Source organism: Cuculus canorus, chromosome 5, assembly GCF_017976375.1.
Source record: "Cuculus canorus isolate bCucCan1 chromosome 5, bCucCan1.pri, whole genome shotgun sequence".
Classification (NCBI taxonomy): domain Eukaryota; kingdom Metazoa; phylum Chordata; class Aves; order Cuculiformes; family Cuculidae; genus Cuculus; species Cuculus canorus.
Window position 1 is genome coordinate 7611204 of NC_071405.1, and position 26797 is coordinate 7638000.

The 26797-nt window shown below is 40.1% G+C and overlaps 1 protein-coding gene across 8 annotated transcripts in view; it reads left to right on the plus strand.

The window, feature by feature from the left end:
* The first annotated feature begins 6250 nt into the window (after window positions 1-6250).
* The window catches only part of ESR2 (estrogen receptor 2), a 37595-nt gene continuing 17048 nt past the window's right edge, over window positions 6251-26797 (plus strand). For 4 of the 8 annotated variants that reach the window (XM_054066766.1, XM_054066768.1, XM_054066769.1 and 1 more), the window contains exons 1-5: window positions 6251-6484; window positions 7936-8130; window positions 10743-11215; window positions 17149-17324; window positions 20076-20192. In XM_054066766.1, the coding sequence (XP_053922741.1) occupies window positions 8095-8130; window positions 10743-11215; window positions 17149-17324; window positions 20076-20192 (802 nt within the window). In that variant the 5' untranslated portion in view covers window positions 6251-6484; window positions 7936-8094. Of the gene's footprint in view, window positions 6485-7935; window positions 8131-9397; window positions 9566-10155; window positions 10265-10742; window positions 11216-17148; window positions 17325-20075; window positions 20193-26797 lie in introns of those variants that run through there. The other 4 variants (XM_054066772.1, XM_054066774.1, XM_054066771.1 and 1 more) reach the window with 4 other exon arrangements.

A 26797-nucleotide genomic window follows, 5' to 3' on the forward strand; every position in this document is an offset into this window, starting at 1 on the left:
TCAAAAAAATTATTTTATATCCCGATAAATTTGTATGTTGGTAACCTAAAAAGCTTAGAATATCACAGAAAGAAAATACCTGTAGTTTTAGAGATGATCTTAACATGTTGCAATTGCAGATTGCCTTCAATAACAGGCAGCCACTGTGAGTGCCTGTGATGATATTCTGGTAAAGAATGGGTTAAAAGGCATTAATTAAAACCACTGTAAAGCCTCATTAGTATATAATCTCTTTAAATACACTTACTTTTTAGTTCTGGTTCTTGAATATTGATTAAAAGGTAAAAGTAGCAAAGAGCTTACAGTGAAAAGGAATGGTGATCCAGGAAGCTGAATAGATTTTATATCCACTATGTTATTGTGCTCTTCTTTGCTCATCTGCGTCATGCCTTTGCTACCACCAAGGATTCTGGCTAACTCAGCTGAGACATGATTTTGCCCGCAGTAAAGGACAGGTTTTCACATCCAGGTTAACGATGAGAAAAATCTAGAATAGCTTTCTTTGCTTAAGGGACTAGAACATGTACACAAACTTTTGCTACTTGTAGATGATGTTAAATATACCTGACTGGGGGTTTCGTGTGGCATTATAAGAGTGTTTCATAGCTTGAAAGGCAAGAATAAGCAACACCATGGGTTTTGTGTCATTTCAGTGAATTGGTGATGGTGAGGGAAAAGTTACAGCATAATTACTAATTTGACAGGCAGTTGTAAGTCTTTCAAGTCATCAAAATTGGGTACAAATTAACTATCTTGCAAACTTTTTTTTTAAAGAAGTTAAAATAAAATTGCAGTACAAAAATATTTAGTCTTGACTTTTCTGTTAATGTGAAGATGCATAGCAAAATGAATAGAAGTGAAACAGTATTTTTCATAAATTCCAATAAGGAAACAAATTGACCTACAGCTGGATCCAGAAAAGCAGTTAAGACTGTACTGCCTTTCATACATATTCATACATAGATTTCGTGTCCATCCAATTGAAGAAAAGGTTATTTATTCGAGTTTATGACTAAACAAACAAAAGATTGCTATGTGCAGGAAACAATAAGGGATAGTAGATGAAGCAGTGAGGTATTTGTGAAGTGTGTTGTTTAGATACTGAGTAGGGCAAGATGCAAACCGGATACTCCTTGCTGTCATAGTCACACAAATGAAGAAATTCTCTCAGTGTGTCCCAAAGCACAGTTCAGCTCCACAGGTTTAGTGCCCGCCTGAGTGGCAGTGATGGACATGGTTTAGGGAGTGTTAGGAATGGTTGGACTCGATGATCCAATGGGTCCTTTCCAACCTTGTGATTCTGTGATTCTGTGATGGAAAGGGCATCTTGCATGAAGCATGTTTTTCTTGGACAGACACACTGGGTTGTCTTGAAAACAGTGTTGACAAGTGGTATTAGTTAAAGAGGGTTTGGTCTTGTTGCTTATTAGGACCACTAGTTGGTTAAACAGAGTCTTTCGTTACATGAATTAATCTGACAGTATACATAATTTAGATAGCAAAGACATTGTCTGGAAAAAATGCAGTAAATAAGGTAGTTTTATTTGGGGGAAAAGAGAGTGAAATAAGGGATATTGCACACTGGTCTGACAGGAAAAAAGTCTGCTGCTTTTTCTCCACCCTTCAGGTCATCTGTCTCTGAAAAAATGATTCCCTGACAGCATGCTTCTAAGGAGTTTTCTTATGCCAAACCAGCTATGGTTACCACTGTTTCTTCTTAGCCTCGTAAAGCAAGAGGTCATTTGAGGAGCCTAAGGCATGGCAAGCTCAAGGGAACAGCCAATTCACCATGTGTGCTTAGCCAGGAGGAACTAAATCCTGCATTCACTAACATACATGCCAAGCAGAAACTCCCCCTAATGTTTCAGAGCTACGGCAGGTCAGATCTTGCAGAAATATACAGCATGTCCTGCAGAAATAAATTAGTTTGTACTCTCTAGGGAGATACCCTGTTGGTCTACTCGTCCCTCTAATCTCGCTGTCTGTAGGTTGCCGGGAGCTGTAGGCTTTAGGGGCAGTTCTGACCTTACCTTATTGCCCATTGGCCAAAGGGCTCTTAATGTCATCACAAGATTTTACGCCTAGGGATGGGCAGCTGCTGCCAGGGGGGGAAATCTCCCATCTTTTCTTTCCTCAGAAAGCAAGACAGACAGTCTTTCCCTGAGAGAATAGGAAGTTTCAATTCCTGCTGTTCCTATTTCCCGATTTACTTGTTTTTCTTCAGATATTGACTTTTACCCCCTCCTTTTTCTCTCTTAAATTCCTGTCTGTTCTGAGCGCATTGCTGCCAGCACTGCTCTGTGTGTGTGTCTGCTGTGTACCCTCACAGACCTGCGTGGAGGAACTGCTGTGGGAACAGGGTTTAGAGCCAATATTATTTTCAGTCCCCAATTTATTTCTAATGCAGGAGGTGCTGAGTTGTTATAAGACTAAATAGAATTAATTTGACTTGAGTCGAAGAATCTCAGCCCCTGCGCCAGCTTGTGTCTTACCCCATGCCAATAACTAAGAGACATTATTCAGTCATCCTTCAAGCTGTGTGAAAGACCTTCTAGGCAAAATGAGGCTGTTTAACCATATATATTTGCCCTTTTTAATCTCAAATGTTAGAGCACTGCATTCTGTTTCTTATCAGAGTAATACAAATTAAAGATGTCCCTCAATACAGGCTTTTTAATGACTAGAAAGTAACGTGGTGGGGGATGGCGCCTATGTGCTCGTTTTAGGGCAATGTCATAGCTTCAGAAACTGTCAGCCTCTGGCCTGGACAGGCGCACACTCTCTTGGGCTGAAAACTGGTTGGATGGCCCAGAGAGTGGTGGTAAATGGAGTTAACTCCAGCTGGAGGCCAGTTACAAGTGGGGTTCCTCAGGGCTCGGTACTGGGTCCAGCCCTGTTCAATGTCTTTATCAATGACCTGAATGAAGGCATTGAGTGCACCCTTGGTGAGTTTGCAGATGACACTAAGCTGGGTGGAAGTGTGGATCTGCTGGAGGGTAGGGAGACTCTGCAAAGGGATCTGAACAGGCTGAGACCAATGGCATGAGGTTCAACAACGCCAAATGCCGGGTCCTGCACTTGGGGCACAACAACCCTGTGCAGTGCTACAGACTGGGGGAAGAGTGGCTGGAGAGCTGCACAGAGGAGAAGGCCCTGGGGGTAGTGGTTGACAGCCGACTGAACATGAGCCAGCAGTGTGCCCAGGTGGCCAAGAAGGCCAATGGCATCTTGGCTTGTATCAGAAACGGTGTGACCAGCAGGTCCAGGGAGGTTATTATCCCTCTGTACTCAGCACTGGTGAGACCGCACCTCGAGTACTGTGTTCAGTTCTGGGCCCCTCACCACAAGAAGGATGTTGAGGCTCTGGAGCATGTCCAGAGAAGAGCAACGAAGCTGGTGAGGGGCTGGAGAACAAGTCTTATGAGGAGGGGCTGAGAGAGCTGGGATTGTTTAGCCTGGAGAAGAGGAGGCTGAGGGGAGACCTTATTACTCTCTACAGCTACCTGAAAGGAGGTTGTGGAGAGGAGGGAGCTGGGCTCTTCTCCCAAGTGACAGAGGACAGGACAAGAGGGAATGACCTGAAGCTCCGCCAGGGGAGGTTCAGGCTGGATATCAGAAAAAAATTCTTCACAGAAAGAGTCATTGGGCACTGGCAGAGGCTGCCCAGGGAGGTGGTCGAGTCGCCTTCCCTGGAGGTGTTTAAGGGATGGATTGATGAAGTGCTTAGGGACATGGTTTAAGGGAGTGTTAGGAATGGTTGGACTCGATGATCCAGTGGGTCCTTTCCAACCTGGTGATTCTATGATTCTACGACTAAGGGAGAAATGGTGGTTGAAGGAGTTAATTCCTCCTGGATCCAAGGAACTGGTGTATTCCCTCTTGTTGCCACAGAGGGATGTTCTGATCATCAAACCAAGAATTAACTTCTCAGAATTAGCTTAAGAATTACCTTAATTAATTAATTAGCATGTGCTGAAAGACCCAAGTGTGCTGGATACAGATGCACATGCCAATCCCATGAAAATCTGAGTTCCAGGCATAGGCGAGCCTGTACCACTCTTCCATGCCCTTCCTTGCATCAGTGCAAGACGCTTTCTTTTAATAATTAAGTTCTTACCAGACAACACTGATATTCCATGGACTGATTTCTGCCACAGTACTGCAGTGGATTGAAGTGTGATTACAAACTCCTTGGCTAGATCCTAGCAATTGCTATTTGTGTAGTAGTTTTAATAGATATTTATTTTCTAATGGAATGTGCTAAAATCTCCATGCTGAAAATCATATATTCATTATGATTAAGTGTGCACTGAGCATCCACGGTGTACTTCAAAGTAATGACATGGAGCATAAAGGAGCTGAAATCTCTCAGTTTGCCTTTGTATTCTCGAGCAGGACAATGGCTCTTCATTTCTGGTCTCTGAATCCCTAAATCTATGAAACTTAACTAAGAAATGCAAATCAGAGAAAGCTTAAATTCATTCTGAGGGCTGACAACAATTTTAAAGGGCTACAAATTGAAAGGCTAAAAACAACCGCAGTCAAACTTAACTCTAGTTTGACTTGATATCTGAAAATATTTCCCAATTCTATGCATGCCTTCTAGTGCACTAATCCCATTGCAATATATGCAAGACAGCAGTCTTTGTGTACGATAAAGTATTGAATGCTGGCTGTCTTTGGGCAAGACCCACAGCTCTTACCTTCTTAAACAAAGGTGACAAGGAGGCCAATGTCTGGGCTAACTAACGATCTTTTGAAATGCTTTCACTTTATTCGAGCACAGGTAAAATCGAATTTCCTCTGCTATGAATACCTCCAGTAGTGGATGAACACAGTCATAAAAATATTCTGGTGGGAAGGGACATCTGGAGAGCAACTCCTCTGTCATCCTGCTCAGAGCAGGTCAGGCTGCTCAAGGGCCTTTTCAGTTATGTTTTTTTAATACCTCCAAGGATGGAGATTTCACAGCCTTTCTGGGTATCCTGTTCCTGCATTCAATTCTCACTGTGGAGAAGTTTTTCATATGTTCAGCTGGAATTTCCCTTGCACTGAAGTGTGACTATAATTTCTTCTCCTGTTTTCTGCACTTCTTCTGAGGATTCTGGCCTTGTTGCCTTTGTGACTGTGCTCCACGGAGTAGAAGGCTGCAGTTTGACCCTCCCGCATTCTCAAGTTCCTCTGGTGGAACAAACCCAATTCCCTTGGTGCCACAATGTAGGTTGTATCATTGATCCCTGAAATATATTTATGATTGTTTAGAATGACCTAGAAGTTGCCAGTGTCCTCAATAACACAAATAAGATAGGTCAGAAAGAGTGCTTCTTTTGCTTAAGCGTTTCAAAGTATTCTTGCCCGTGTGCTTTTTATCTGGAATATTTTCTTCAGAGGAGGTCTTGATCTCATTGAGAACAGGCTATTCGTTTCACAGGAATGAGTATATCATCTGAGGTCTGGTCAGATAGCTTTTTTTTTTTCATTTTGCTTCCCTATCTGTCCCCTACTTTTTGAATCTAGTCCTTCTCAGGTAATAATAAACTTGCTTACTTATATGCCTTTTGTTGGCAGTATCTGGCACTGCTGTGTTTAATGAGTAATAAGGTTTTCACAAAACTTGAAGCACAAGTGCTATTTTATGCATCAGGAATTACTTGCCTTTAATAATCAGGTTTTGAGAAAATGATTCAGTTTATTACTGCATTGAGTTGTATTTATTATTTAACTTAGCAGAATATTAATAGAATGTTCTGCAAGATGACTGAGGTGCTTAGGCTGTTGGGGTAGTGGAATGTATGCTTGCTGAATCACCCTTAGTAGAACAAAAGGAAGAATCATTGCACTTTAAATGTATCAGAGAAAAAGGTCCTTAATTCTCCACTGCAAAAAATGATTTTACACAAAATATATGACTTGTCTAGAAAATTCTAAGCATATTGTCAGGTATGCTGATGGAAATGTGCCTGAGGACAACCATCACTCTACTGGTTTTTGCAGACTGTTGTGTTTTTCTAGAAAAAGCTATTGTATCACGTTTCCAAGCAGACTCTAAACCATGGGAGCCTGCCCTCTCTACCTATTTTTTCCCCTTCCCAAAGCTAAAAACACTAAAATAGTTATTTCACCTAAAACTTTTAAAAATAATGTAATGTGCAATAACTGGCTTTTGAGTTTGTTCAAACAGGTCAGATGGCTTAATTATTTACCCGTGTATCTGTTTGACTATGACATCTAAATCAGTTCTTATGCCTGATCTGGCATGTCTTGCATGGTCACTCAAGATACTTTGAGTTTAGTATATAGAACAGTTTAAAGACAGGACAACTAAATTAATTGGGTTTTTTTTTTGGTGGAGAACATTCATACCATTACATTTTCCTGCATCCTCATGGATAGCGGTAATATCTTTCTGGTAATGGAGCCGATGGAACTGTTTTCTTTTATGCCAGACGTGAACCCTGCCAGTAGTGTCTTAGATTTGTGAATGGTAAGTGTTACTCAAGGAACTGTACAGAATGGCTGTTTACTTAATAATGGAATTTCAGTGGTTGAGTATCTTGTTAAGCTAAACTGACTTCAGTGGTCTGAAACATTTGCAGTCTCCCACAAGACTGTAGGATAAAAATAATGGGTACCTGTTTTATTTCTGTGTCTGATAAAGATCTACTGCAGAACTGATAGACAAGACCTAAATAATGTACTTTATAGTTGAATCTTGCTTTTTAAAATCTTTCTTCAGAGACTGAAGGAGTCTTGGGACAGGAATTCATTTTACATAGATTATTTCTGCTTAATGAATGGTGCTTAAGATATGAGGACATTATAGCAGGATAGAACAAATTTATCAGTCTGTTGCACTATGTGTTTTAATCCTCGGCTTAAATGTCGTTTTGCTTCTTTCTGAGCTATTGGTCTTAGTGGAGTTTGGTTTTTTTTAACCTTAAATATTAAGATCTGGTTCCCTTGATATGCTGTCCCTCTTAAGACTTAGAACTTCACAGTTCAGCAGTCAGATTTTAGGACCTTCTGGGAAATACTGGATAATTCCAGCAGCTTCACTTTATTTGTGAGGTTCAGGGTTTCCCATTCTAAATTCTCTGTGTATAAGGAAATGTGAACAACATGATCTTATATAGATCCATAGTCTACTGTGGCTGAACTATTTCTGCTAGCCAAGTTAATTATCTTAAGCCAATGTTGTTATTTTTTCACTATATTGCAGTCTGCTGAAGACCATGAGCACAGTTTTATTTAACCTTTTGGAACCCAAAGTCCTTTCTCTTGTAAACAAGTCATGAGCAGTCTGTTTTTGAGGAAGGCTCTGACTTTTCATGCTTGCGTGGACTCCTCCCTCTCAAACAAACTTCACTCTTGCTTCTCAGAAATTCTGTGTGTGTTTCTAAACATTGTGTGTTGCCTTGTGGAGACAATAGACTTCTACTAAATACGCAGTTATCCAGAAAAACATGACTTAAAGCTCAGCTGATTCCGTTAAATTGTGTAGTACCAGCTCTGTGTTCTCTCTGCTTCTACATTGTATGTGCATATATTTTCCAAATGTCCAAGGGAAACTACATAAGGAATTGCCTGCTTCAAAACTATCAAAGTATCAGAGCAGAATGTCTCTACCTGACTATAGCAGAGTTTAGGTTGGAAGTGGCCTTAAAGATCATCTAATTCCACCCACCCTGGTGTGGGCAGGAACACATCTCACCAGACCAGGCTGCCCAAGAGCCATCCAGCCTGGCCTGGAACCCCTCCAGGAAGGGGACAGCCACAACTGTCCTGCACAACCTGTTCCAGTGTTTTGCCACTCTTGTCATAAAGAATTTCTTCCTAATGTCTAATCTAAATCTGCCCCTCTCCAGTTTATAGCCATCCCCCCTTGTCCTATCAGTACAAGCCTTTGCAAACAGTCCCTCTCCAGCTTTCTTGCAGCCTCCTTTAGGTACTGGAAGGTCACTATAAGGTCTCCTTGGAGCCTTCTGTTCTCCAGGCTGAACAAGCCCAACTCACTCAGCCTGGGAGGTGCTCCAGCCCTCCGATCATCTTTGTAGCCCTCCTCTGGACCTGTTCCAACAACTCCATATCCTTCATATGTTGAAGATTCCAGAACTGGAGACAGTACTCCAGGTAGGTCTCACAAAAGTGGAGTAGAGGGGAGGAACATCTTCCTCACTCTCTTTTTTTGATGCAGCCCAGGACACGGTTTGCCTTCTGGACTACAAGCGCACATCGCCAGCTCATGTTGAGTTTCTCATAAATTAGCACCCCCAAGTCCTTCTCTGCAAGGCAGCTCTCCATGACATCATCCCCATCCTGTATTGGAACCATGGATTGCCCTGGTCCAGGTGTGGGACCTTGCATTTGGCCTTGTTGAACCTCATGAGGTTCTCACAAGCCCGCTTCTCCAGCTTGTCCAGGTCCCTCTGGGCGGCATCCAGTCCTTCTGGCATGACAACTGCACCGCTCAGCTTGGTTTCATCTGCAGACTTGCACGCGAGGGTGCACTCCATCTCACTGTCTGTATCATCGATGAAAATACTAAGCCGCACTGGTCTCAGTGCTGACCAGTACTGAGGGACACCACTTGTCATGGATCTCCATCTGGACTTCAAGCCATCGACCACTACTCTATGAATATGACCATCCAACCAATTCCTTATCCACCAAACAGTCCACCTATCAAATCCATGTCTCTCCAATTTAGAGAAAAGGATGTTGTGGGGGACCGTGGCAAAGGTTTTACAGAAGTCACATCCATCTCTTTCCTGCGTCCTCTGATGCGGTCACCCCCATCACAGAAAACCACTCAACTGGTCATACAGGACTTGCCCTTGGTGAAGCCATGCTGGCTGTCTCAAATCCCCTCCCTCTCCTCCACGTGCTTTAGCATAGTGTAGTTGTAATAATGCTTCTCAGGTCCACACCTCTGGAAATAGTGTTTAATATCATTTCATTGTTCCATCATTTACTGTTTAAAAATTATTCAGGCTATCCACCCCTTAACACGGGAGTGAAAGCACCTCTGGGATTTTCAGTGCCGTTTGCAGTGCAGATGATGCTTGGCTTCTCTCAGCGGTGGCTGTGAAGCATCTGGCTCAGACAAACGAAGCGTGTAGATTGTGTGAGGAGTGAAGTCAGATTCTCCTGCTTTGGCTGCAGTGGAGTTCCAGCGCAACAACTCCTGGACAAAAACAGCTGCAGAGATAGTTCATTTTCCTGTTTCCCACAAAGGAAAAAACAGCAGCTGGGTTTGCAGTGTCTGAGATTATTTAAATGAGTTCCTGGTTATTTCTACAGATGTCTTTAGTTTCATTGAGTGCAAAGTGAGAAGAAAGGACGGACCCTAAACTATCCATTTTACTTTAAAAAACATGTTTTTAACATATTTTTTTTGATGCTTCTGCCCTCCATCCTGGCCCTAGAGAAGAAAAATGCCCCAAGATGGCATACTAGAAATACCAGCTGGCTGAGAATTTTGGGGAGAGGGAGGTTGCTGTTAAGTCAGCAAATCTGTGCTTGAATCTTTCTCGTCTTGCTTTATGGTCATGTGAGATGAAAAAAGGTAAGACTATTTAGCAGCAATACTTTGGCCACTTCTGGGAAAGCAAAGCTATGGGTGACTTTTTAATTATCTTGTGATTTTTCATGTTAATATATTATTACCATCTGTAAAAAGTATAGTGCGATGTCAGTTCGGGGGGCTGGGACTTGCTGTTTTGGAAGCAGAATTGTTGTGGATTACAAGCTATAAGAGGGCTACATGTCTGTCTTCAAAGATGGAATGAATTGCAGATGAAACTCTTAGTGAAGAATAAAAAAGAAATATTTTTAAATGCTACTGTAGAACTAATGTGTCCAGGACAGGGGTTATGTCTCAGGAGGATGATCGTTGTGGGCTTACTTTATTTTTCTTTTCTATTATTTTTAACCTTTATTTAGGATTATCCAGAATATTAACTCTGGGCAAATTAAGGTCTCTGTTTTGATAGTTGATTCAGATGGAAGGAAGGATAAAGCGTAGTTGGAATGGGGATGAAGAGTTGCAGGAAATTTTTAAAGTTCTGTACCTTATAAAAATCCTTGATTTCTGTGTTGTCAGCTTTGGAAATATTTGCATTTTGTGACTTTTAGTTTAATAATGGCTCTGTTCAGAGGGGCCGTATTCAGGGACCTCTTGGTGATGAAGTTGCATTGCTTACTGCATCCATCACGTCTTCCACCTCTGTGAAGGGGTTGTGCAGTGGAGTTCTGGTTTTGGAAGGTAAAGGAGATGTGTGTGAGTGTGTTTTCAAAATATCTGCTGTTATATATTTGTGTTGATAAAGGGAACACTGAAGTAGTACACTTGCAGCAGGGGAGGGAGCTGGTGAGTTTTTACAAAAGGAAGTGGTTTCTCAGGGTACTCTCTCCATAGTTGTGGACCAGGGGACAATCTTCCCTCTGTCACAGAGTGGTTTTACCCTGGTTGTAATGAGTTACTTCTGTGAAGACCCAGGTTGTCACTCATACCATCGTTTCAGGCTTTAAGAGCTTAATTTTTTTAATTTGTTATTATTTTTTAAGGAGTCTGAACTCAACGTGTCGCCTGACTGTTTTAAGTGCATTTGGCATGTAATCTGCTTTAACAGGATATTTTTCATATTTTCAGTTTTACAGATACATTCCTGCTTTTATAGAAAAGACTTCATACAGAACTTCCTGACTTTTTAATTCTACTTTTTTATACTTTACTGTCTTAGGATGAATACTTAAACCCCAATCTTCAGTTGTGCTTCAAAATGTCCCTGTGTGCATCTTCTCACAAGGACTTTTCTCAGTTGCTGCCACTTCAAGATATTGGCTGCAATAAAACAGAAATTAAAAGCTCACCCGCTGGTATCATCTCTCCAGTTCCCAACAGCTGTAATCAGCCCACGTTGACAGCGGAACACAGTCCAGTCTATCTCCCTTCGTCTTACATGGAAAACAGACATGAATATTCTGCAATGGCATTCTACAGTCCCGCTGTGATGAATTACAATATTGCCAGCAATTTTGGTGATTCAGAGATTGCATCTGTGAGGCAAACATCAAGCCCCAGTGTTTTATGGTCTGCTCCTGGCCATCTCTCCCCTCTGACACTTCATTGTCAGTCGTCACTTCTGTATGCAGAGCAGCCAAAGAGTCCATGGTGTGAAGCAAGACCGATGGAGCCAGTGCTACCTGTGACCAGGTCAGTGCCGCTCATTTCTTTAAAACTTTGCTAAAAATTATTTGCAATATCTTTTTCTTTTTTTTTTTTTGCATTTGATTGCTGTGTGTTGGTCTCTCTGAAACACAAAACAAAGCAAAACAAAAACAAAAGCAAAAAAATCCCTATGAAACACCAAATCAGTCCTGATTTTCTTTTCTTTTTATTTTTAAAATTTAACTTCTGAAATAGGTTTTGGGTTTTTTTTTCAATAGCTCCTCAGAGGAATTTACACCAAAAGCACTACAAATGCCTTGAAAGTGGGCACTGTTTACTGCTATAAACAAGAGTGCAAGACTGCTAGGTACTACTTTGTGTAATAAAAATGAATTTTTCTCTAGCAAATTAAGTCATTTGAGTGAAAGAAGTAAAGGGTCATTCTTTTTCCTTCTTCATAAAATGTTGTTTGAATTCGATTTTATCTGGATTTTTTTTTTTAGCTGCATCTAGTAGTTGTGGAGGCTTTTAATGAACTTAGAATTTAAGGAAAATATATTCTTTGGGGTTTTCTTTTGTTTTAATATTAACAGTCATGCGGCAGCATGCATCATGTCAAAAGGGTGCTGCTACTGAAAAGGTCTGACACTGCTTCTTGTTGCTGTTCCCAACTAATACCATAAAGCTGTTGTGAAGAGCAGATTCACAGGCTAAAGTTTCACTTGTAAAAAAACTGTGTTTGCAAAAATGTGTTCCCGTTCTGCGTATTTGCTGATATTATGAACCATATGCAGGGTGTAGATCATCAGCTGATGGTATTATTCCACTTATGGGCACAACAGCTGTTGGCTGGATAAAGCACAGGGTCTTCCAGGGCTGTTCCTGTTTTACAGCTGTATGTTTAATCATAGGAATCCTTATTTAATTTCAGCAGTCGTTGTCAGTATGAAAAAGTGTGTCCTGGCAACAGTTTTAGTACAATTGTTAATAAAGGATTTGTGCTATTTTTGACATTACCCATGTTCCCTCTGCAATGTTGACTGCACAGGACTAAGGTGTGAGATCTAAATCTACTTCAGACTTGTAGGCTGCACAGATCTTCAGCCTGGCCACCTGACTTGTCTCTATCTGGAGTCAGCAGAGAGCAGCAGGTAGTTCTGGAGTGCAAATCCGCTTTAAGTGTAGATGTGTGGACTGGGAGAAACCATTTGGGTGACACTGATAGATAGAAGAATTCCCCACCCATGTCTGATGTGAATAGGGCTGACGTCCAAACTCTTCCCACCTCGGTTAAGGTTTCAAAACTTTGATAGCCCTGGGAAGGTTACTGTAGGTTGGTGTTTGAAGCTGTGCAGATGATGCGACAGCAGCTGGAACAACCCAAGAGCAAGAACATCCTATCTGATGCTCTGCATCATAGACAGAAGGGAAACCAAACCTGCTGCGCCGGAGTTAAGGTCAATAAGTCTTCTGCCATTTGTGTAGAGTCATGCAGACTATTGCCCGTGTAACTGGTGATGATCTGACTTGGAGGAGAAATCAATGAAATCTGCAGTCTAAATTTATATATCATCTTTGTTATACTGTGCTGCTTGGTAGCTGGACCTTCTCAGTGGTTTAATTGTCTCAGCATGATGCACTGTAACCCCTGTTTTGGTACAGAAGTTGTAAAAAGAAACAACTGTAAAGGAGCTGTAGTTCCCTTATTGTGGATATCTATCCTGAAATAAGAATGTAAAGAAAAGAAACCCTGTGTTTCCTTTTGCTTTATCCTTTGGCGAGGTCTGCAATTAATGTCATGAACATTGTATTAATTGCCCTGGGAACAATAACTGTGACGCTACAGATTCATAGATTATATCTTGAAGGAAGAGGTCTTGGGACTGAAATGTAAAGAAATAGCTCTGAAGGAAAGGCGAGACTACTGCTGTAAACTCTGAGTAATTTTAAACCGTGTTGTAATTTGAGCAAAGGGATTTTGTTTGAAAGATGGGTAAGAAAGCACTACTACATATTTAGACCTCTTACACAGTTTATTTTTAAAATAAAGCAAGATTCTCACTGTAAGAGGAATTACTTTCCTTGGGTGTAAATTTTCATTAAAATTCGCTCAACCAATGTGGTTCACTTTGCTAAAGCTGATCACTGAAATGTGAATCTGAAATATTCACATTGAAATTAGGAACCTGAATTCTTGGCATTCCCTTTCCTCAAAAATAGGTGCATTGTATGAATACAGAAGAAATTTAACTTTGTTGAATAGTTCAACAAAAAGGAATTGTATTCCATATAAAAATAGATGTGACCTTTTAGAGGTTTTTTTTTTTTTTATTAAATGGCAATAATTTGGTGATAATCTGCAAGAATTATTTGCATTATAGGTCCTGTACCTAGTGAAGACAATAGAAAGTCTCATAAATTTTATTGATGCAGAATCACTCAATTTACATTAAAATAACAGGAAGAGAAAAGGAATGCAACAGTGTAATTTTATTACATTTTAAAGTAATTTGATTTTTGTCTTCATCCCCTAAATAAAAGGATTTGAATTAAAGAAAAAAGATATATTTTCAAAATGAACAGATATATTGCTTTCTAAAGTGTATTAGAAAATGTTAATGAAGTTGCCAGAGTGATCTTTCTCGAACTTAATTTTTTCTTCTTTTCTATTATTTTCTTTGTGGTTCTGATAAATTGCAGGTGAAGACTGTAAGTAAAGGGGTTTGGATATACAGGCTGGCAACACTTGCTTAATTGAAAACTATTTAGTAGCTTTATCATATTTATACATTGCTGAAATTCTGCTCTAGAGCCGTAATTATTAGCATTATTCTATTTTTTTATTGTGCTCATTTTGCATTTTATACAGCGTTTTGTAGACATTAAGCAAAAATATATCTCCTAATTTTGAGAGATCTATGACATGATTTTCATCATAATAATCAATGTTTGGGGTGTAGCAAAACCCGTGCTTTAGAGATATAAATATCAACAGTTGTGTGGTATTAACAATTCCAGACTTTAGAGTGGAGAGAGTCTCTAGAAAATGAGGAAGACAAAGACTGAAAAGTATTCTTCATCTGATTATCCATCATCTTGCACACATTCTGGGAAAGAAAGGAAGAGCCTTCTTCATCCTGTAGTTTAGGCTCATATTGTATCGAATTATCTCCAGATACTGAATGAGCCGGTGGCCTGTGGGAGAGCAGGAAGAATTATAAGACATTATAAAATCTGGGCTATTAATTTTTAACATAATGTGGGTTTTCCTTAATTTTCTCTTTTTTTTTTTTTTCCCCCCCCCTCTTTGTAAAGTACAATAGTTTATGTTTTAAAAGACGTGACAACAAATAACGTGAACAAACCTTGCTACCGTCTAGGTCACCTTCTTGCCACCCATCTTCATACTTAATAAAAGGTTGAATTTAGGTTCAAGTTTTCTAGGTGTGGTGTATGCATCAAACACATGGTGGGGTAAAACTAGAGATAATTAGGAAACTCAATAGATACTGAATAATCTTAATAGTCTTATGAATTCTGTCTCCTTTAACGTAATCATCTTGTCGTTGTTCGTGCGTAGTAGGAAATCACTGACTTGTTACTTTCGAAAAAATCTCAATCCTTTTTATGGAAATATAATGTCTCTTTATAAAAACCATGGTCATAAAATAGAGAGGAGTAGTAGGAGGTGTAAAGTGATAAATCTTTGTCCATGTGGTTCCTGGGTAGCAGCAAGGATAGATCCCCCATTTTCCTGCATCCTTCTGTGCAGGAGCATTGTGGGCATCCAGCCAGCTGCTGCCAGTTCTTCTGAAGGACCTGGTAGTTCATTCATCTGCTGAACATGTTGGAGTACACCAGTCCCAAGAGTGCTGGGAGGTGACCTCTAACCACATGTGGGACTAACCTCTCCCCGTTTGCCGTTTGTGTGGATAAACTGTCTGATCACGAGGTCCTCAGGGTAACGAACGGATCTTTTAATACTCTTGACTCTTTCCTAGTCCTGTTGTCCTTAAAGACAACTCTAACTAAACGATTGGGTTTGAACCTCCTGCTGCACAGCTGCAGCTATCACAGATGAGCAGCTTTGTTGCCCGTTTGGCGTGCAGGAGGAATCCATTACAGATTGGTGCTCTGTGTGCAAGCTGTTTGCCAGTCTGTGGAAATCACACAGCTTGCATGTGTGTGTGGGGTGGCTGTCGTTAAATTTTTAAGCAAGGAAAGAAAAAGTGGTTTTTAAAAAACATTTGGCATGATTGGAATGAAAAAAACCAACACACCTGAGTGAGATGTTATGGTGTGTGCTTTTTCTTTATTTTCATCCATAATATCTCAGTGCTTTTGCGAGGGCAATAAACATCGCTCTCTACAGCTTATCAGTCAGTCAAGGAGGTGCTCTCCGTTGATTTTGATTCACTGCTGACTCGCACAAGTAGATCGTGATTCCCAAGCATAGCTCTGAAATATCTCTTCTACTAATGTGAAATGCCAAATTACTTTTTCTTCCAAATACAGAGAAACAGGGAAGAATAGCAATGCTTTTTCCTCCATGTGTTAGGAGCATACCAGGCATCTGTGATACAGTCCCTGTGTTCCAAGGGAGAGTTCCAACGCGCAGGTCTTCCCAGTATGGCAGAAGGGGAAATAATGCAGCTATCCAGCCACCATTAATGGAAGGGCTGAGTGTAATCAAAACCTGCTAAACATTTGAACGCCTTTGTGCCCTGCAATATCTGAATGAGTTAACATTTTTTTAACGCTTAGGGTAACTCAATTGTACAACAAATTCTTTAATTATTCTGTTTTGGTATTTGCTCCAAGAGCCTTCTGTTTTCCTTTCCAAATTTTCTGCTAGGAAGTCAGAGCAAGTTCTTCTCAAATACTTACAAACTTGATGGGTTTTAGTTGGCATGTGGGTGTGTTTTTCCTTACCTCCTGTCATGATACCAGTACAAAGTCTACTTTTAATATGTTTGATACAGCCTCTTTGACAGCACTTTCAAGCATGGTTCCACTGTTCTATTTCAACTCGCTCTTGTTCACCTCCTTAATCCTGCTGTAAGGTGGGATGAGAAAAATTCAGTGCTTAAAGAGTTCTGTGCTGAAGTTTATATGTATAAGTTGACTGCAAAGATTTCCTTTTGTCAAACTGCTGCTGAGAGTTTGCACGACACTGTTTTCTCTCTGTCTAAAAATTATACCTACCGTGAAGGTAAGACATGCTAAAACAACCAAGAAAATGAGGTCCAGAGAAAAAGTACACAACAAATGTGCTTCCTATACCTAAAAAACCACTTTACTGATAATCTAAGTTCCTTTTGTCTTGTTGTTTGTTTCCAGGATCTTGGTATCAGGAATTGGCTGTTATTTAATGGTTTCATCCTGTTCTAATTTTAACCCAGTCACTACAAATAGTTCCAGTAAGTTGGAACTATTTGCAGCGGTTCAGGAATGCATTTTTCTTGTTATTTTTTTATGGAGTAATAATTTTTTTTAATGTATGAATGTATTTTACTAATTGTGTTTCTCCACTCTTCTAGTATTCAGGCTTCCTTTAATTTAACATTAGTGTCAGTCTGAGCTGCCTGAGTTTGAATTTTCCATGCTAAGCTTCCCAAAGCCAAAGTCCACTTGGTTCACAAGGTCCTGAACTTGTACATTTCCAAGAATCCTTCGAGATCCATCAGCATTCCTTGTGATTTTCCAGGAATTCATGCGAACACATGTCAGCAGTCCATTTTTTTGCCTTGGAGTGTTTTAAAACCTGATAATTGTCATCGTTGAAAGGTCTGGGATTAGATTATATGCTTTAAATAACCTTGTCAGAAAAAGTCGCAGCAGTGTTTCATATTATTACTGCATTCAGTAATAAGAAGATTCTAGGGAGAAAGAATAGAAGACAAGGGAAAATAATGAAAATCTTCACAATGTAGATTAATTTTTCCTCTTTTATAACAGATACTTTTCTTTTCTATCAGAGAGACGTTAAAAAGAAAAACTAACGGCAGTGACTGTACAAGCCCAATTGCAAATAATCCTGGCTCAAAAAGGGATGCCCACTTCTGTGCAGTCTGCAGTGACTATGCTTCAGGATACCACTATGGGGTCTGGTCATGTGAAGGCTGCAAGGCGTTCTTTAAAAGAAGTATTCAAGGTAGGAGGATCAGCATTTGATAACTTTGCTCAAATAAGTTGTTTCTTATGATCCTGGGCTGCAACAGTTGATCTACTAATGGGTTGATCTAGAATCCTGGTGTATGGTGCTGCACGCCGAAAACAGAGCAACGCGTGATTTGATTTCTTTATCTTTTGACTGTTGTGTTATCAAGATCTGGAAACATTGCACAATGAGCAAATGGTTTTGTTAGCGAAGAGGTGGAATACATAGCATGGGAAGGCCCTGCAGCGGAGGCCTCAGTGGGATGGCACTGCAGACCTGTGAATGGGATTGCAGTTTGTGTCCCAGAGTAGACACAGTAAATGTGAATTTGTTATAACAGACACAGCTGGAGTAGTTAAATGTCTGGAGAATTAGCTTGCCAGGAACTGTGCTTGGCAAGAGGTATTGCCTGGAGCTGTTGAGTCATAGCATATAATATCTATACAGTATATAGCATATAAAAATACGTGCAGCAAGTTCTAGGTACAAACCTCATTATTACTATTATTATTATTTCTCAGCCTATCACCACCCCTACTTCCCTCTGCAACCTCTCCCCCCTGACCCCTGAACCTACGTTGCAGTATTTCTTACTCTGCCAGATCTCACTATCTAAGATTTCCACTGTGGTGTTTAAATTCTGAAATATTTGCTACCTAGTTCATAATTGCTGAGTGGCTGCAGTATGAAGTAAATGTAGGTCTTCATGCTTGCTATTGCAGCCTCTGAACAATAACCTGTGTACCATGTTGCAGCTTTGGACCACTTCATCTCTTTAACCTTGGCTCTATCATGTTCTTTGACCTCATCTGAGGACTCTTGGTGGATACCTAATTGGATTGACATTGAATACTACATGCAGATAGAAGCACAGAAATTCCTGTCATTTTTCTGTCCTCTTCAGCCTGCAAAGACTTTAGCAGTCTTTCCTTCTAGATCAATACGGCAGAGTTGGTGTCACCATTGAAATCAAATTTAATTCCAAACTTGTTGCCTTTTCAATTTAATGTGCAAGCCTTGCATGGGTGAATAACAATTTCTATAAACTGGTGCAAGTTATTTTGGTGTATAAAATAATTAAAAAGAATATTGTCTCCACTTTGTCACAAATGGAGACTGAATTGGATCTCAAAATGTTTCCTGTCAGGAAAATGCTCTGCATTGCTCACATGTGCTTTGGCTGTGAACAGGTTACCAATCGTGACCTGTTGTATACCTTAATGTACCCTTTCAGGTAACATTTTTTTTGTAATTCAAATAAATGAGAGTAAGCTCTTGGCATAAAACACTACCAAGAACTCAGTTGCAACTGCTGTTGTGGAAGATATTGCTTATAAAAATAAAAAGCTTCTGGGACTACCATACAGCAAAATGTTGGGCTGATGTACAATTAAAATTAGATAGTAGGACTGAGCAACCGTGTGTGGTCTCCTCTGCTTGTCCAAGTTTGTAGTGTAGTATATTCATCCCACATCTTTGAACATCTGCCTACAAGCTAAATTATCCCAAGGCCACAGTAGTTTTAAACTGCTTTATACTTCTGCGTGCTTGGGTTATAGTGCAACAGAGAGCTTCCTCCTCCTTCCCCCCCATGTTGTGTGAAGAGTGATAAACAGTAATTTGTTTTTCAGCCGTATCTGCCAGTAGGAAATGGAACAAACTGTAGCCTGATCTCTTCTCTTTAAAATTGTTGGTTCAAAAATTCAAGGTTAGAATTATTTTAATTTTGCAAGGAAATAGTCACAATGGTTTAGTTAAATAATTACTCTCGGGGACACGAACTTTTGGACTTGCATCAAGTAAAGAAAACTCTAGTAGCTGTATCTTTGTATCTTAAAGCTTGAAAAAATAACTTAAAAAAAACCCTGAGAGAAAATGCATGAAGAAATGTAAATGAATGAATATTTTTTACATCCTCTGGTAACTGCTTCACGAAAGATTTCCAGCATTTGACAGGAGATGATTTGACTGCATTTGTACCAAGAGTATACTCAAGTCTAGTTTTCAGTAATAAACCTTTGGACCCGATTATTGATTAATGAAATAATGTAAAATGGGTTGGGTGGGGGTGAGGTGGGAGAGAAGGAGACAAGAACAGAAGAGGTTGTAGTGGAAACTGGTGAAAATAAGATAAACAGTTGTACAGAATAACTAAAAGTTGCACCCTCTGCTGTGCTTTTCTTTGTACTATACAATATGCATTATTTGATACTAGTTGTCTTTCCCCCTTGGACAGCTTTTATTTTTATTAACTTTGGTCCAGGGTCAATCCTTCAAAGGCTTCTTCATTCCTGGGACACACCACGTCAGAGAGTTCAGTAAAGAGAGCTGTAGTTTACTTAAATCTTTGCAAGGTTGAAGCTGTGTGCACTGCTGTTTTCAACTCTGCTCAGGAAAAAAATAATTCTACTATCTTCCATCTGTAGAGTCCCAATATACAGTAAGAAGTTGGAGGTTGGGAGCAAATTTCCACAGGAGCATATGTCCCATTTTCAAAACTGGTTTGGGATTAGAAGGTGATTGGTTATCAAGCAGTCACAGCTAAAAGCTGGTCTATGTTGTCTGGACACTTTTTCAGCAACAGGTAAATGTTTTCAGTATAGGATAAATAGGCATTTTTACATCAGTTCAAATAATGGAGCTTATGAAAAAATTGAGATGTTTAAAATCGAGAAAGTTCTGGTTGGGAAATGACCAAGAAAGACTGCTGGAGATGTTGAATTTTCTCTTCTTACTCTGCTGCAGGACACAATGATTACATCTGCCCAGCTACCAATCAATGCACGATAGACAAAAACAGGCGCAAAAGCTGCCAGGCGTGCCGGCTACGGAAATGTTATGAAGTGGGAATGATGAAATGTGGTGAGTTTTGCATGTCTCTGTTGTTTGCTTGGGTTTTGCTGGCTTTTTTTTTCCCCCATTCAGTCAATTCTTTATAGATTTTTTTTTTTCTTCTTTTCCCTTGAGATCCTAAAAAGGTTCAACAGGGAATTAGAGCAAGGTTTAAGATGGTTTTATAGGAAGGAATATCAGAGAAAGGTTTGGGTTGGAAAGGACATTAAAGATCATCTAGTTCCAACTCGGCTTCCATGGGATGAGACATCTACCACAGGATCAGGTTACTCAAAGCCTTTATCCAACCTGGCCTTGAACACCTCCAGGGATGGGGCATCCATAATTTCTTAAGGCAACCTGTTTCTGTGTCTCACCATCCTCACAGTAAAAAAATTTCTTCCAGATATCTAATCTAAATCTACCCTCTTTCAGCTTAAAACCATTTCTTAAAGCAGAGGACTACTTTAACTTTCAAAAGAAAACCTGTGGGACAGAGTAAGGTGTAGGTTAAGCACGTGAAATCCATAGTACTTCCACAGAGTTCTGTGAAGTCAGTTTACTTGCATGCTGTGTTCTGCAGAATGGGAATCCAAGACCTGCTGATACTTGAGCCTCAAACCAAACAGAAATCCCTTCTAATATGGGTGAACGAGCCTGTACTCTTCTCTGCTGGTTGAATGTAATGGAAGAGCAGCAGTGCCCCATCAAAGCAGCGGTTAATTAACCCAGTATCCTGCTCCGACAGTGGCAGGAGTGAATGCCTCAGGAGGAGCATAAGAATGAGACTAACACCTAAGTGAAACTATTGCTGACAACAATCATCTTCCAAAAATTAGGAGTTGGGGACTTCTGATCTGGAAGAGGGTTCTTTTGTATTTAATAGGTCCTAATAGATTAAAAGAATGACAACTTTTCCATCGTCCCTCTTTTTAATCTTGTGAAGTCAGCATCTATGACATCCCACAGCATCTCAGCCACCTTTCACGTGAAGAAACTCCTCTCTGGAGGAGCCTTTTCTGTAGATCTTGGGTGGGGTAGTGAGGGGAAGGCAGTAGGCTGGCTGCTCTTTTTTTGAACAGGAGATTTTCACATGGTGCCTTCCAGCTTTTCTGTCAAAAGAAGCAGCTAACAGTCACTATTCATGTCTCCACCATTTGGAATTATCCAGCCTTTTCTCTTATTCCTATCTTGTACTTACAGTGATGTGACTTTACTGTAGTTATATATCTATAGAGGGTATTGTAGAGGTTACTTCTAAAAAAGAAAATAACATAAAAGATATTGAAATATCTAATGTATTTTCACAGAAGAGGTTTGTTGTTTCTTATAGATCCCCTAATGTACGTGATAGGAATAAGCTAGGAAAACATCACACAGGAACATTAGAGAGGAAAGAAGGAGGTCACTGTGCTTGGTCCTCTGTGATTTGCAGGCGTGCATCTCATTTCATCCATTTAATGTAGATGCCTGTTTCTATTTTAAGGCAAGGCAGCATTTTTATCCTTCCATTGATTTGATCTGAAGGCTGAATATTATTTCTTTCTTTAGGAACGTTCTTCAGAATTCCAGCTTGCAATTAGTGCAGGACAATTAATACCCATTTGTTCTTGTGGCAATATTTTCTTGTAGCTTAGAGGCTTCTCTTCTCTTTATTGTTTACAAGCTGTTTGTATTTAATCCCCTCACAGCCTTTAAACCAAATGGACAAAAAAAATCTCCTCGTCTTGCAAAATAAGAAAGAAAAAAAAGTAGAATCACAGAATCACCAGGTTGGAAAGGACCCATTGGATCATCGAGTCCAACCATTCCTAACACTCCCTTCAACCATGTCCCTAAGCACTTCATCCACCCTTTCCTTAAACACCTCCAGGGAAGGCGACTCGACCCCCTCCCTGGGCAGCCTCTGCCAGTGCCCAATGACTCTTTCTGTGAAGAATTTTTTTCTGATATCCAGCCTGAACCTCCCCTGACGGAGCTTCAGGCCATTCCCCCTTGTCCTGTCCCATGTCACTTGGGAGAAGAGCCCAGCTCCATCCTCTCCACAACCTCCTTTCAGGTAGTTGTAGAGAGCAATAAGGTCTCCCCTCAGGCTCCTCTTCTCCAGGCTAAACAACCCCAGCTCTCTCAGCCACTCCTCATAAGACTTGTTCTCCAGCCCCCTCACCAGCTTCATTGCTCTCCTCTGGACACGCTCCAGAGCCTCAACATCCTTCTTGTGGTGAGGGGCCCAGAACTGAACACAGTATTCGAGGTGCGGTCTCACCAGTGCCAGAATCTGGAAGTAGTCAAGGTAGCTTGTCCCTTGGTCTGCTCCAGGCTGAAATAATCCATTTTGTACTTAGAAGACCAGAATTGCGGACAGTATCCCTGTGAACTCTACCCAATGTAGTAGCATTAATACATACCTGTTTCTGTGGGAGCTTTTCTCTACATACAGCCAGGATCCTATTTTCCTCTTTCATGATTGCATCACGCCGGCAGTTCATAATCACCGTATGACCTGTGATGATTGCAGCTTTCTTGTTCATTTGTAGCTGATGAATCTTTTTATTCTATTTGTCCAGGAAGTCCTGGTTTGTGATCAGACCTTACAGGAACTATGGTATTGCAAGCAATAAGTAATGATAATATGTACTTGCGTCTTAGCCTGTATTCCTTTCACTCTTGTCATATATTCAAAAACTTCTTTTCTTACAATAAGGAATGTTTATAGAACATTAACGACTATGCCAGATCAAAACTGACACTTTGAAATTATAACAGGAAAAGATCAGGAACTGTGTTTTTAAAAGATTAATTTTTTTAAATAGTAGCACGGAAATTTGAGACTTGAGAATTTAATTTGAGAATCTTAACAATACATTTCCAGAAAAAGGAATATAAAAATTACTCAGAATTGTCTGAGTTGCCTGGTGAGTTAAGAGGCACCTGTGAGTAAAGCTGATGCATGGACACATGGTGACAGACATTTAAACAAGACAGATTTTAAGCCTTTATTTCTTGCATGAAACTTAAATGCCATTTCCTGCAGACCAGAGTGATTATATTTCAAAGTTTTCCTTGTTAGAGAGGTGCTTTAATACCAGTTTTTTAATGTATAAAGCCATAAAAGAGTATGTTTTCTTTTTAATGAAGGCCTTTCCCCATCTCTACACTTTTTCCAGGTCACTTATTGAATGCATTGATTCACATCTGCTAAAACCCTGGATAGTATAGAATGGTTTGTAAGTGCATTTTTTTTGGTGGAGACTTGTTGTCCAGCAGAATTGATAAAAGAACCTCAGTTACCACTTTGTAGTTTATGAAAGGTCCTCCTCATAAAAACTCCGCACAGTTTACATCAAATCTTTTGATCCTCAATTTTGCATATTGTCACTGGACAACTTGAGAAAAAAGTGCACACAATTGAGTGTATGATATAATACGTAATATACAATAATATATAATATACATTTCTGTGTGTAAATGAGATCAGGCAATACATATCATCTTTAAAAGAGCAGAAAGTAGTAGGAATGTGTTCTTTGGAGTTTCCTGGTCTGAAATTCTGTTGGGTATCATCACATTGACAGACTTCGAGAAGAGAACCCAACAAGCTCTGGGTGTTTCAGTGGAGGATACGTTGGGAGTGCTTCATGACAATGGATTAAGGAGACAATGGATTTTCATTGTCAAGATAGTATATCTTACAAGATATACTATCATTGCCAAAAGCACAACGGGGGGCTTAGTGCATCTGCAAATGTCTCCGTAGGAAGTCTGTGTTGTCTACTGTTCCAAACAAGAAAGCAACTGCAAACATTTGGCACTAGGACTACTAGCAATGGTAGAAAAATAACTGCAAAGCGCTGTCACCAGAAACAAAGAAAATAGGAATACTGCAGTAAAATGCCCACCAAATGCAAATAAAACAGATCAGGATAAAATAGATCTTCTCTTGGAGGTTTCCAGTGTTCACCTGGGGAGGCTGAAATGGACTGAGCTGTTTGCCAAAGGCAGTAAAAAAGAGGGGAGTTGCTTCATCACTTGGCTTTAGCCACTGTGGGAGCAGCTTTGCTCATACTTTTCTTTTTTTTGCTTCCTGAGGCTCAAATAGACTTTCTTCCACAAGATTTTTTTGGTTTCCCTATTGAAGTAGACTTACCTCTTATTCCCTCTGCCCTGCTCTCTTTCTCCCCATTTATCTGTTCTCCGTACGTTGAAAATGTTCCAGAGATAAAGCTCCTTTTTGCCCACTTCCCCCCCTGAGAGAGGAGGATGAAGGGCCATATGATGGAGGGCCACTGCCCTCGAACACTGGCATCATTCCACAAGATTGCAGAAAGAAAAATAGACTTGTCAGTGGGCTGATACAGTTCAGGATTTGGCTCTTTATTTCCTCCTGTGCTTGGCTGCTGCATGCAGTTTCTGGATAGCACTTGGAAATACAGCAAATTACTTCTCATAGAGAAAGTAAGTGGAGAAAAAATATTTCATGGCATTCTCTGGACATCAGATATATCAATTGTATTTTCACTGTTATAAAAACTACCGTATTTTCAGCTCATGTTCTCATATGCGTATGGCAGATGGTACCTTCTTTGTCAGTAGGACTGCTCTGTAAATACAGACATACTCACCAGAACATTTGCATTTTCTTTCAAAGGTGACTGGAGTGACAATGTATACTTGAGCAAGTTTTAAGCTCAAACACTTACAAAACCAGATTAATATATACTCAGTGGCAGAATCTGCTGTTGCTGCTGAACTGGTCGGTTACATCGGCAGCTGCCAAGGACCAAAATCAATATTAAGAGCAACTGCACGCCATATCGGACAATAGAGGCATTTGTAATTTTCAAATAATTTGTAAAGCAGAAGTTGCTTTAAATATAGCATATTTCACTGCCAGTAATACCTACTGTGGCTTGTTCACGGGTTGGTGTACAACAGGCTCATTTTAATGACTTTTTTTCCAGAGTGTCTTATTACTTATATTCTTGTGATCATTTACCCATGTGGTCTATGGTACTCTAGCTTGAAGTCTTGCCCTTGGTCCAGCATTCTCAGCTGAATACAGCTATTTCCTTGCCCAAAGAATAGCTCTAAATAAGGAGAGTGCTGTAGGAAGAACGAAGGATTTGATTATCTTGTACACTTCTCCAGTTGCCTAAATTACTTTTATATGAATTAATATTAGGTATGAAGTATAGTTAGGGAGTTTATGGTAAAGTCAGCAATAGTCCCTAATCTGGGAAGCTGTAAGTATTTTATTGCTGTGCCTTTACTCTGTTTGACCAACATCTCTGTATCTTGTTAAGTCAAATATTTAGATGGTCTATAATTATTTATAATACATACAACTTGATAAGAACTTGTAAATGTTTATTGGTTGCCAGTAGACGTACGGGTTGGCATAGTGACACAGTCAACCACGTATATCAGCACAGATATAGCCCTCATGAGAACACAGGCAGTGGGGAAATATCTGCATTTAAACAACATGGATCTTTCCAGTAGCTGGGTTTAGACTCTCAGGCTGTGGAATATTTGGCCTGTGGATCCCCATAGCTTGCCCTCTGACAGCCTCTGGGCCTGCAGCCTCACCTCAGTTGCCTGTGCTCAGACCTTCTCCAATACAAGCGGTCACAGAAACGCATATGTGCTCTGGATCCTTCCAGTAACTGGCTTTTGAAAGTCAATGTTAACCAGTAGCTGGCCCTTGGATCCTCTGTTCTTCCAGATACCTTGTGCACAAGCTGTCTTGCAAATGCACACATAAACAGACACAAATAGGTCTCTGGCAGTTCGTCAAACCTATGGTATATGACAGCAGCTCCTCTGTTCTTTATAGAAGAAGACTTGGAATGTCTGCTCTCTCCAGGTGAAAAGAAAACCCTTTCTTGTTGACTTGTCTTCTGGGTGTCATGCCCAGGACACAGGCTGGACATTCTCCTTTGATAGCCCTGAGAGTAACCCGGTCAGTCTGCTTGTTGTCACTGATTATTCGGTTCTTGGGCTTCTTCCATCTCCATTTTCCCCTGCTTCTTTGTTTTCACACACCCTACACAGCCTTTAATCAGACAATGAAGAAGAACCAGCATCTATGACTGTGGCAAGAAGTCTTTAGGTGACACATAAAAAAAGACTTCATTAATGTAGCAATGTCAAGAAAGTAGCAGAAAGGATGCTTTTGTCAAATTTGTTCTGGGACTGAAACCAAAAGAGACAACTTATTATGCTCTAGAACTCCATGGTCTCTATGTATGCAATATTAAATGTTGGTCTGGTATAGATTTATGCTAACACAGTCATTATTAGATCTTTGAAAATTCAACCTTCGAGTATAATATGTGAGTAGAAGTATGGATGACTAGCACAAAAGATTAAATTCTAAAAGATTCAGAGAACAACTCAGCTCTGCTATTAGAAATGTTAAGTGCTGCAGGGTTCCAGTCTAAGGATCTCTTAATGACTTAATATTTTTAAATATCCTGATTTTTAAGATGGTAAAATCTTGCACATTAGTTACTGCCAAGGATTATTTGTAATCCTTGTAGAAGGCGTGGCTGAATGTTCTAACAAATGTCCATACCAAGTTTTTGGAGACACCATTAGACCCTTTCCATGGTAGCTATGCAAGAACAGATAAC